The 11786-nt window shown below is 51.6% G+C and overlaps 1 protein-coding gene across 2 annotated transcripts in view; it reads right to left on the reverse strand.

The window, feature by feature from the left end:
- ARMC7 (armadillo repeat containing 7) overlaps positions 1 to 9916 on the reverse strand; it is a 28353-nt gene extending 18437 nt beyond the window's left edge. Inside the window, exons 1-3 of one of the 2 annotated variants that reach the window (XM_047757634.1) lie at positions 8831 to 9916; positions 8593 to 8736; positions 7807 to 8341 (exon numbers count right to left, since the gene is read on the reverse strand). In XM_047757634.1, coding sequence (XP_047613590.1) covers positions 8334 to 8341; positions 8593 to 8736; positions 8831 to 8921 — 243 coding nt within the window. In that variant the 5' untranslated portion in view covers positions 8922 to 9916 and the 3' untranslated portion in view covers positions 7807 to 8333. Of the gene's footprint in view, positions 1 to 7806; positions 8342 to 8592; positions 8737 to 8830 lie in introns of those variants that run through there. The other variant, XM_047757633.1, reaches the window with a different exon arrangement.
- Positions 9917 to 11786: the final 1870 nt, after the last annotated feature.

An 11786-nucleotide genomic window follows, 5' to 3' on the forward strand; every position in this document is an offset into this window, starting at 1 on the left:
TCCCTCCTCGGACATCATGCAGCCTTTCCAAAGAATGAGGCAGCTCTTCCTTTATGAGCTGATACTGCAGCTCTGCCAAGACATGGTGCCAAATTAAGGGGGGGGGGGCAGGGAGTTCCCTTGTGGCATTGGGGGTTAAGGACCAGGTATTGTCCATTTGATCCCTGGCCCAGGAACTGCCATATACCTCCTACGAGGCCAAAAAAAAAAAAGGGTGGGGGCAGAATACAAATAAAGTATACAACAACACGTACAGGACATGAAAAAAGGCACACACAGTATACATATAAATATACACATATTTGTAAATCCTGAAAATCTCTCTGGAGTTACCTCTAGGAAATCCACAGAGGGACTTCTGTACGATGTCAATCAATCATGTATTCACATAAATTAATAAAACACGCAGGCACACTTGCCTGTGTCTAGAACCAAGAGGAAGAGGGACTGGTCTCTGCAGGTCGGGGGTGGGGAGACGGCGGAAGTGCCTGGAGCCAGCCTTCTGAGCTAGTGTGGAAGCCAGCAGTCGGCTGAGAACCTTGACTCCTCCCTTTCCTATTAGGGGACTCCTGCCACAGGTGGATGGCTGAGGAATTTCTTTTTAAACAGAAAGATGTGTGACCCCAGGGCCCAGAATGACCAGTGAAAGGAGGAGGTACAGGGGAACCCCAGAGCACAGAGGATGGAGCGAGGGCTCTGCGGCGGGTACATCCGGCTGGAAGCCCTGGGGTGCCTCTGAGGACCTAGGTGAGTGCAGCAAGCGACTCCATCTCTTTAGGCCTCTATCTCTTGGGGCAGAAAGAAGGAAATGAGGTAAGACCCCTCCCCCATCCCCGGCACACAGATGTGGACCAAGCACACATCTGTTTACAGCTGCAGAAGCTGGCCCTGGGAGTACCTGCAACTGACACACACAGAAATGGCTGGCACATCCAGGCAGGGGAAGCAAACGCTCTCGTAACCAGCACTGAGGTCAAGGTCTGAAACGCTGTCAGCAGCCCAGAAGCCTCTGCCTCTTCCTTCCTGATTCAATTCTCTCCCCGCTGCAGAGGTCAACACCTTCCTGACTGGTAACAATTTAATAATTTTAAGTCAATAAGCAAGTCCTCTCAAGTTTTTGTCTTATTTTGTTTTTTTTTGCTTTTTAGGGCCGAACCCACGGCATATGGAGGTTTCCAGGCTAGGGGTCCAATCGGAGCTGTAGCTGCCGGCCTACACCACAGCCACAGCAACGCTGGATCCTTAACCCACTGAGCGAGGCCAGGGATCGAACCCGCAACCTCATGGTTCCTAGTTGGATTCGTTTCCGCTGCACTGCGATGAGAACTCCCAAGTTTTTTAATAAAAAGAACTTTCTACCACCCACAGCCCCCTATAAATACTAGAATTCAGTTCTGCCTCTTTTTGGACTTTATAGAAATGGAATCACACCATACATATTATTATGTGTCCAGCATCATTTGCTTAACATGATGTAAGATTATCGGAGGCATATAGGGAGGTAGGAACCTCCCTGTAGATGGTTCATTTGCCTTGCTAAGTAGTGTAAATATCCGTAACGTGGTTATTCATTCCACTGCTGACTGTTTCCAATTGGAATGTTACTGACAATGCTGTTAGTGGCATTTCTGCATATCTGTCTGGATGAATGTCACTGCTGGGTCACCGGGCATGCCTAACTTCAATTTTACAAAATACTATTTTCCAAAAAGAGGCGGCTCAGGAGTCATCTACCAGCCTTTTTCTGTACACCACCACCATCTGGTGGCAGCTACAAGTATTGCAGGAAATAGAACCCAGGAAGGCCATTTAACCTGAACTGTTGGGGGTCACCTACTTGAACTGTTTTTTTTTTTTGTTTTTCGGTTTTGTTTCTTTTTTTTTTTGCCTTTTTGCCTTTTCTAGGGCTGCTCCCACAGCATATGAAGGTTCCCAGGCTAGGGGTCGAATCGGAGCTGTAGACGCTGGCTTATGCCATAGCCACAGCAATGCCAGATCCGAGTCGAGTCTGTGACCTACATACACCACAGCTCACGGCAACGCCAGGTCCTTAACCCACTGAGCAAGGCCAGGGACCAAACCCAAAACCTCATGGTTCCTAGTCATATTCGTTAACCACTGCACCACGACGGGAACTCCTTGAACTGTTTTGGTAACAAAACTGCCAAGCATTCTGCGATATGTTATGATTCAGTCTGTTTCGCATGAAAGCAGAGAATTACCTCCTGGTTTTGTTTTTGTTTTTGTCTTTTCTAGGGCTGCTTCCTGTGGCATATGGAGGTTCCCAGGCTAGGGGTCGAATCGGAACTGTAGCCACTGGCCTACGCCAGAGCCACAGCAACTCGGGATCCGAGACGCGACTGCAACATACACCACAGCTCACGGCAACGCCGGATCGTTAACCCACTCAGTGAGGGCAGGGACCGAACCCTCAACCTCATGGTTTCTAGTTGGATTGGTTAACCACTGCACCACGACGGGAACTCCTTTCGTTTTTTTTTTTTTTTAAGACTGCACCCACAGCATATGGAAGTTCCCAGGCTAGGGGTGGAATCAAGAGCTACAGCTGCCAGCTTACGCCACCGCCACCGCCACGCACAGTCTGAGCTGCATCTACAACCTACAAAACCACAGCTCACGGCAATGCCAGATCCTTAACCCACTGAGCGAGGACAGGGATAGAACCTGCATCCTCATAGATACTAGTTGGGTTCATTATCGCTGAGCCACGATGGGAACTCCTCCCGATTCCCTTACCTCTCCCTAGAGTATCTAGAACAGTGCAGGTGTGCACACACAGCAGAAAGGAGGCCACAGAATCAACCACTGGGGATTCAGGCCAACATTCCCAAGTTAATGCCAAAGCCCGCCAGAGTATTTGCTTGTGCCATGACCTCTGAATTCTTTCACTCACTCGAAAATTTACTGAGATCCTGGCTTTATATCTGGTTCCTGATAACCCACCCACTTCCCATCCCGAACAATGGCAGTTCTGGCCTGACCAGCGCCTGTCTGCCAGGGGTCCTTCCCCCTAATACCGCGCAGACACCCACTGCGAGGCCAGGGATCAACTTCCATACCTTTTCCTATCATTCAATGATGTTTTTCCAGAAGGCAAAACTCCCTGGAGCAGATGGGTGATTAAGACACCATCCCATTCCACCCCACCTCTCTGGGAGAGGAGCGCACTGTTTATCTCAAAGGGGTCGGGCGAGCTAGGGGCCAGCTGCAGACACTTCATCTCATCTCATTCTCTTGACAACTCCGTGAGGCAGATGCTGACCCTGCCCCACCTGAGCCTTGGTGGGAGAAGGGAAATCTCGCGCCCAGAGTTAAGTGGGGGAGTGAGAACTTGAAACCAGGGCTGCCCGACCTCAAAGCTCTTACCAAAGTCACTCTATTACTTTTTTTTCTATTCTTTTTTTTTTTTTTTTTGCTGCACCCACGGCATGTGGAAGTTCCCAGACTAGGAATCAAACCTGCACCACAGCAGTGACAACGCTGGATCTTTAACATGCTGTGCCACAAAGGAACTGCCACATTCACTCTATTCCTTGCCAACAAATCGACAGTGGTTTTGGTTCTGCCAGGTCAAGGCCATGGGCAATCTAACCCAGCAGTTATTCCAGAAGCAACCCCACTCAGGGCTGCAGCACCAAGTCATGGCCAGTAGCCTGAGCCTTCCCTTCACCCCTATTCTCTGCCCCAGACTGAAAGGCCCAAGCATTCCAGACATAACAAAGATAAGCCAGGCCCTCTGACCTCATGAAGATCAGAATCTCAGACCTGCCACCAGAGGTAAAAGATTCAAAGCTACAAAGCGCAGCACAGGATAAGCACCAACAGTGTTTTCCATTTAGTGCCACAGACCTTAACAGAAAAACAAACGCCAGCAGTAATAAAACAGGCTTCTAAGCACCACTGGGCCCTGCCTTTTAAGTTGATGCACAATAAATAGAGGAGAAATTTAATCTGCAGAGGATCCCACGGAGGGATTCAGTGCTGAGAAAGCTGTTGCTCTTGGGATTGGGGACCTTAGGGAGGAGAAAAAGAGAAGGAAAAAGTGGTTGTGAAAAGTAAAACCCGTGATAAAGACACTAACAGTTCTAAAAAGTAACTTCCCGGAGACAGGGACATGCGCACAAGCTTCTGCTCCCCCACAGTCCTGCGAGGCTGGCAAGGCTCAGGTGAGCAAAGGAGGCTCAGAGAAGGGACAGGACTCACCCACAGGAACCTGCCACGAAGGGGAGAAGTGGGGACCGTGGACTCCTGGGCCAGGGTTTGGCCACCCACTCTGGGAAGCTGCCCAGGGGAGCAAGGCTCTGCCCTCGTCTCTGGCAAGGCTCCCAGCTCGGCGGGCCGGGATCTCAGAGCACGTCTGCCTTGGGAAAGCTGCTTCTGGATCCTCTAAAACCCTGTCTTTGGGTGACGGCTCTCTTTGCTGGTTTTCTCGAGTTAAAAGCTTGAGTTGGAGGAGCTCTATCCCTCCCAGGTAGAGGGTTAGCCACGGGCATCTGCAGGGGCCACTGTCACCCCTCAGATGCCAGAAGCTGTGGAGCAGAGTCCCAAGAAGGGAGGGATGGAGGCCTTACGCTGGAGAATAGCTTTCCTTTTTTTTTTTTTAAGGGCCGCACCTGTGGCGTATGGAAACTACACGGGTCAGATCAGAGCTACAGCTGTGGCCAACACTATAGCCATGGCAACACCGGATCTGGATCCAAGCCACATTTGTGAACCATGCAGCAGCTTGCGGCAACACCGGATCCTTAACCCACTGAATGAGGCCAGGGATCGAACCCACATCCTCAGAGAGACAACGCCGGGTTCTTGACCTGCTTAGCCACAACAGGAACTCCAAATGGTTTTTATTTCCTTTAATTTTTTTTTTTTTTGTCTTTTTGCCATTTCTTGGGCCGCTCCCGTGGCATATGGAGGTTCCCAGGCTAGGGGTCGAATCGGAGCTGTAGCCGCCGGCCTACACCACAGCCACAGCAATGTGGGATCCGAGCTGTGCCTGCAACCTACACCACAGCTCACGGCAACGCTGGATCCTTAACCCACTCAGCAAGGCCAGGGATCGAACCCGCAACCTCATGGTTCCTAGTTGGATCTGTTAACCACTGAGCCATAACAGGAACTCCTACTTCCTTTAATGTTTATTTATTTAGTCTGTGCCCACGGCATACAGAAACTCCTGGGCCAGGGACTGAACCCAAGCCACAGCAGTGACCAACACCAGATCCTTAACCTGCTAGGCCACCAGAGAACTGGAGAATATTTTAAAGTAACCAGCCTTTCACAATATTTATTTAGCATGACAATCATCCAGAGGGGCAGAGACATGAACTAGCACCACTCTTAGACCTGGGCAATTGGGCTCCTGCCCCAGCCCGGCTTTAGAGGGCCTCACTTTGGCCTCTCCACAGGCTGAAGAGTCCAGGGAGCCCACCCAAAGCCCATCCGCCTGCCCCCATCCCCTGAGCTCCAGGCCCTAAACCTGCCCCCATAATTGCATGACCTCTTTCCTGCATCCTGACTCCCTGGAGTGAACCCCACTGTTGGTGTGCACACCAAGTCCAATGACTGGCCCCTGGGCAAGTGTTTGTGGGGCTGTGAACACAGCTGGGATGTCCACGCATGTGTGCGAGGCCTGTCCCAAGAGGAGGAGTCCCAGATACCATAAGTTATGGGCAGACCTGGATGGTCTTTCAAGGTAAGAGTGGAGTTCCCGTCGTGGCTCAGCAGTGAATGAATCTGACTAGCATCCATGAGGATGCAGGTTCGATCCCTGGTCTTGCTCAGTGGGTTAAGGATTCGGTGTTTTGTGTCTTTTTGCCATTTCTTGAGCCACTCCCAAGGCATATGGAGGTTCCCGGGCTAGGGGTCGAATCGGAGCTGTAGCTGCCAGCCTAGGCCAGAGCCACAGCAACGCACGATCCGAACCGTGACTGCGACCTACACCACAGCTCACAGCAACGCCGGAACCTTGACCCACTGAGCAGGGGCAGGGATCAAACCTGCAACCTCATGGTTCCTAGTCGGATTCGTTAACCACTGCGCCACGACAGGAACTCCTGGTTACTTGATTCTATCGAGGCTTTCATTCTAATTTCTAGGTCATGGGAAATAAAGGGGATACAGGAATGAATGAACTAACACCATAAAGAAGCAACCAGAGAATTCCAAGGCTGTGACATTCTGCAGGGTTGGTCTGGATCCTTCCACAATTATTGGTGGAGAAAGAAACGTCAATTAGTGATGAAAAGAGACAGACGCTTAGGTATGTCGTTACTTCCTCCCAAAGAGCACAATACGGAAAGGCTGGGGTGGGGGATAAAGAGCATCATTACAGTGGAGAAACCTGGCACAGCCTCCTTCAGCCAGGTGATCCGGGTTGCTATCGACAGGGATGTCGATAATACAACAAGCCGTGTCGGAGTTCCCATCACGGCTCGGCAGTTAACGAGCCCGACTAGTGTCCATGAGGACGCAGGTTCGATCCCTGGCCTCGTTCAGTGGGTTAAGGATCCAGCACTGCCGTGAGCTGTGGTGTGGGCCGCAGATGCAGCTGGATCTGGCGTGGCTGTGGCTGTGGCTGTGGTGTAGGCCGGCAGCTGTAGCTCTGATTTGATTCCTAGCCTGAGAACTTCTATATGTCTCAGGTGCAGCCCTCAAAAGACTTAAAAAAAAAAAAAAACCCAACTAAGTCATGTTGACAGCATACACCCTTGATATGATATAAATGAAAAGGACCCTTTACCTCTGTGGTCGTTCTCCCCCCCCCCAAACCCACATCCCCGTCTAACCATGAGAAAAACACCAGAAATCCCACTTGGGGGAAAAGCTACAAGACACCTGACCAGTGTTCCTGAAAACTGCCAAGGTCCTCTGAAACGGGGGAAAGTCTCAGAGAATGGCTCAGCCCAGAGGAGCCGAAGGAGACATGACAACGACACATACTATAGTGTCCTGGGCGGAATCTTGGATCAGTAAAAGGCTATCAGGGAAAAAGTAAGGAAACGTGAATAACTATGGCCTTGAGTAAATAATAATGGTTTATTAACTGTAACAAACGTATCTTAAACGAATGGAAGACATGAACGACAAGGTAACCAACTGCGGGTGGCACACGTGCAAACTCTGCCCTATCTTTGCACTTCTTCTAAAATACAAAGTTTGCTTAAGGAGAGACAGAGGAGTTCTGGCTGTGGTGCAGAAGGATCAGTGGCATCTCTGGAGCACTAAAACGTGGGTTCAATCCCCAGCCTGGCACAATGAGATAAGGATTGGGTGCTACCACAGCTGCGGTGTAGATTGAAACTGTGGCTCAGATCCGATCCCTGGCCAGCGAACCCCATATGCCAAGAGGCGGTCAAAAAGAAAGAAAGAAAGAAAAAAAAAGAGAGAGAGGTCAAGAGCTAAGGATCATAACAACCACGTTAAGTGCGTGGATCCTGGCGTGCATTCTGGTTTAAACAAAGCAAAAAAAATTGCACCCTTCTGGTAACTAAAAAGAAATTTGCATAACTGGGTATTTGGTGATAATCTATGTTGATGAGATTCCTCTCACTATACAGAAAAATGTTTCTTCAAAGATACATGTGGGAGTTCCCTTCATGGCTCAGCGGTTAGCAAACCCCACTAGCAACCACAAGGACGCGGTTCAATCCCTGACCTCAATCAATGGGTTGAGGATCCCGCGTTGCAGGGAGCTGTGGTGTGGGTCACAGATATGGCTCGGATCCTGTGATGCTGGATGCTGTGGCTGTGGTGTAGGCCAGGAGCTATAGCTCTGATTCGACCCCTAGCCTGGAACCACCATATGCCCTAAAAAGACAACAACAACAAAACAAAGATACGTGCTGAATAAAGAACGTCTGTCCTCAGAATAAACTCCAAACTCTTTCCTACCACCTAGATCTGAGTCGAGGAGCTGCCTCGAGCTCTTGGACCTCATTTGGTACCTCTCTCAGCTTCATTCACCACAGTCCCACATCAGCCTTTCCTTCTGCCTCCTCCCGCTTAAGGGTCTGGGCCCATGCTGTGTCTCCGCCGAGAACGCCTTCCCACGATGGCCAAAACAGAAGGAGCGTCTACCTCCCCTTGCTCCACCTCATCAGCCTGTTTATTTTCTTCAGAGCCTCAGCTTTTGTTCAAACACCTGTCTCCCCCTACCAGAGTGTAAATTCCTCGAGGGCAAAGACCTTTTCCCCAACCTGCCTGCCATCTTCCCAGCATTTAGAACAATACCTTATTCACACAGTACGTGCCCCATAATACCTGTCCAGCGAATAGTTCGATAGGTCCTAGGCATAAGCCATTCCAAGTCACCTCTACTTCTCTGGATATTAAAACATGAAGATAAAGCTGTTTAAAAAGAGCACTCCACTCCCCCCCTCCCGACCCCACCGGCCTTCAATCCATTTCCTCATTTATGCCCACACCTGTAAGCAAGCAGCGGGCAGACAGGCACGCAGAATGAGTGCTTCGCAGCTGAGGGACTGCTTAAGATTCCTTTCCCCCAAACTCACTTCTAACTCACTGATCTCATTAAAGCCCATCACACATCTAGGAGTTGCACCCCATCCTTACCAATAGCAAACTCCACCAGGGTTTCATTCTCTTCCGACAGTGAATCAAGGAATAAATCCAGGACCTGCAGCTGCCGCAGATACTGGTAATTACTGGGGTCATAGGCGAAGTTAGCGAGGTTGGCCAGTACTTGCTCCTTGGCGTCTGCAGTGGAAAAGCAGCATTGGAACCAGGTCTGGGGCGGCGGCGGTGGCCGGACCCCTGCCCCCCGCCCTGCTCCCCACCCTGCCGCTCTCACCTTGGCTCTCTGTCTCCTGGAATTCCGTGACCAGCGCCTGAAGATATCCTAGCCGGCCGACGTGAGGGTCTACCTTAGGCTTCTGGGCCATGGTCGGGCGGCGGAGGGCCCCCGAGGGAACGGCAGGAGTGTGGAAGGTGAGGCCGGAAAGCGGGGCGAGAATCTTACCCGGGGCTCCACCGGCCCGGGGAGGGGAGGACCGGGGCGGGAAACGGGCTCCTCTCCTGGCTTCAGGCTCTGCGGTAATTTGCAGCTGAAATTGGGGTGTGGGAAATGGGATGGGGATTCAGGACTCGGTAAGAGTTAGGAGTGGAAAAATCTAAGGACGGGCGCAGGAGACAAGCACACAACTGCCCGCTGTGGAAGAGAGGAGCAGGAGCAGCACCCGGCAGAGCTCGGTTTTCTTCCAGGTTCCGGATTTCCGGGAGAAGCCGCGCCTAGCCCCGCCCCTGGGCGGAAGGGGCGGGTCGAAGGGGCCAGGGGAGGGGCCCTCGCAGAGCTTAGAGGGCTTGCGCGGAACGCTTGCTGCTTCTCAGCTCTAGCTGCTGGCGATCCGCCTGGCCGGCGATCCTGGAAGGTTGTGGAAGCACTGAGGAACGCGGCCAGAGCCTTTAAGAGCTCAGAGGTGGCGGGGGGGTAGGGACACCCACGGGAGAACTGTCGAGGCAGAAGCACTTCCAGATACTTCTGCACTTGAGGGGGGGCGCAGCCCAGCCTTCTTGAGCAAGGGACGCTCCTCTGGAACTTGGGTGTCCTCTGCAACTCTGGCTCCCAGTGTCCTCCATGTAGGTCCTTTAACACTACCTTGTGGCCGGCTTTTTCTGGCACCCTCTGCTTTCCAAACTCGTGCTAAGTCTGCCACCTCTGGCCAGAAACCTCAGGAACTGGGTAATGTCCTAAGGCATTTTGTCAGCCAAGTGGACGGGGAGCACCAGGGGCAGCACCATCAGACCCTAGAAGGAGCCTCAGTGCACCGCTCTGGCGGCTTTCTGGGTTGTGGAGCCAGACAGATCTCACAGGCGCAGAGGACAGAGCACCAGGGAGGAAGGTGGCTTCTCGCACTCAAGTCATGCTTGAAAATGGGTGGATAAAAGAGGCTTGGGCTGTGCGCTGTTTTGTTTTGCTTTTAAGAAAAAAAAAATTTTTTTTGCTTTTTTTTATATTTTAGGGCCACACTCGAGGCATATGGAGTTTCCCAGGCTAGGGGTACAATCAGAGCTACAGCTGCCAACCTACACCACAGCTCTCTGCAACGCCAGATCCTTAACCCACTGAGCAAGGGCAGGGATGGAACCCGAAACCTCATAGTTCCTAGTTTCTGCTGCGCCATGAAGGGAACTCCCAAGCTGGCTTTTTTTTTTTTTTTTTGGATGGAACCTGCGCCACAGCAGCAACCCAAGCCATGATAACACTGGGTCATTAACTAGCTGAGCCACTTGGGAACTCTTCTGTGAGCTTCCTGAGGGCAAGGGCCATGGGCCTTTGGCCCTGGGCCTGGCATGAGGGCAGAGTGGCTGCCATACTCCAGCCTGCCACAGCCCCACTGGGAGCCCCTCTGTGGTCTCAGGTCCTTGTGATAAGCCCCTGCCCTATGCACACACCCCAGGCCAGGAGTTTTGACCGTAGTATGGATGCTTGGGCCCCCGCTCCTTCTTGAAGGGTGGTGGTCCCAGGCCACTCAGCTTGTGAAGGAAGCTGATGCGGCCCAGAGAAGTGCATGTTAGCCCAGGGCGGCCAAGGGGGCTTCTTTGCTTCTGGCTGGACAGAGGAGTAAAAGCCTGGGAACAGTGGGCTTCACCCTATGCAGGTTAGGAACGGCTCTGCCCACTCTCTAAAAGAATCCCAGATCAGCTAAGAGTGAGTTCTGGAATCAGATAGAAACTTCCGCCATCACCTGTCCCCTCCTAAGGCTTCAGGGGCCCTCATCTTTTGGGGAAGAATTCTTAGTCCTTGGTTTTGTGCTGAGGGCAGCGATCTGGTCTTACTCCTCTCAGCCCAGTTCCTGACACACAGTAGATGCTCAATAATATTTGTGGGAGGAATTCTGCTCAGAGATTATTGCCACTCTTGCCCAGTGGGCAGAGAAGGTGGAAGTTGCCTATGCTAAATATTTACTGATCTCTTTTTTCCTTGAGAGAAACAAGTTTTCAAGAAATGGACCTAACGGGACACATGTTTCAAAGCCTTGCAGCTACTAGCACCAGAAGCATTCATCTACCGGTCCCAGCGCGCTTTCTTTCCATTGAGATGGAGAGGAGACAGGACCTGGTGAAGTGTGTCCAGCGGTGCATTCTCCCTTCAGTGCTCAAGCTGTGGATGGTGACCACGTACAGGACAGGGATGGGAACAGGGACACCAGGGGTCTTCAGGGTCAGACCTTTCAAACTGGAAGAGACTTTAGCTTTTCAAGGCCCAGGGATGGTGAACAATTTGCCCAAAGTCACACAGCAAATTGTGGCAGAGTTGAACTTGAATTCCACGCTCTATCCCAGCCCAGAGCCCTTTGCTTCATTTCTATACTACCGCCTTTGGCCAGAAGGGGGCACTCATGGGTCCTGGAGAAGGATGTTCCCAAGGGCATTTACTCGTGCCAGCTGGAGCGCGCAGGAGGAAGGCAGGAGTTGGGTCACAGAAGAAAATCGATTCTCCTGATAAGGTTTTCTTGTTGGAGCCTGGGTGCGCTTGAATCAACAAACAAGGTCCTGGGTGAGAGTAGCCCTGAAGGGGAACGAGGAAAAACTGACTCCAGGCCTATTTTCCAGCTTCAGGGGTCACAGGGTTTATTACCTGCTGCAGAAAATGTTTTCGTGTGCAATGCAAACAAACCTTGTTTTTCATTCCCTCAGTTGGTCGGTATTCTGTTGGGACAAGTCTGGGCTGATGACAGCCAGCCCTCGGGTGATGACCTCGGGGAAGGCACCAGCCCAGAAAGCATATGGGAGAAGCTGTGACCTCC

The sequence above is a fragment of the Phacochoerus africanus genome, chromosome 14 (assembly GCF_016906955.1).
Source record: "Phacochoerus africanus isolate WHEZ1 chromosome 14, ROS_Pafr_v1, whole genome shotgun sequence".
Classification (NCBI taxonomy): domain Eukaryota; kingdom Metazoa; phylum Chordata; class Mammalia; order Artiodactyla; family Suidae; genus Phacochoerus; species Phacochoerus africanus.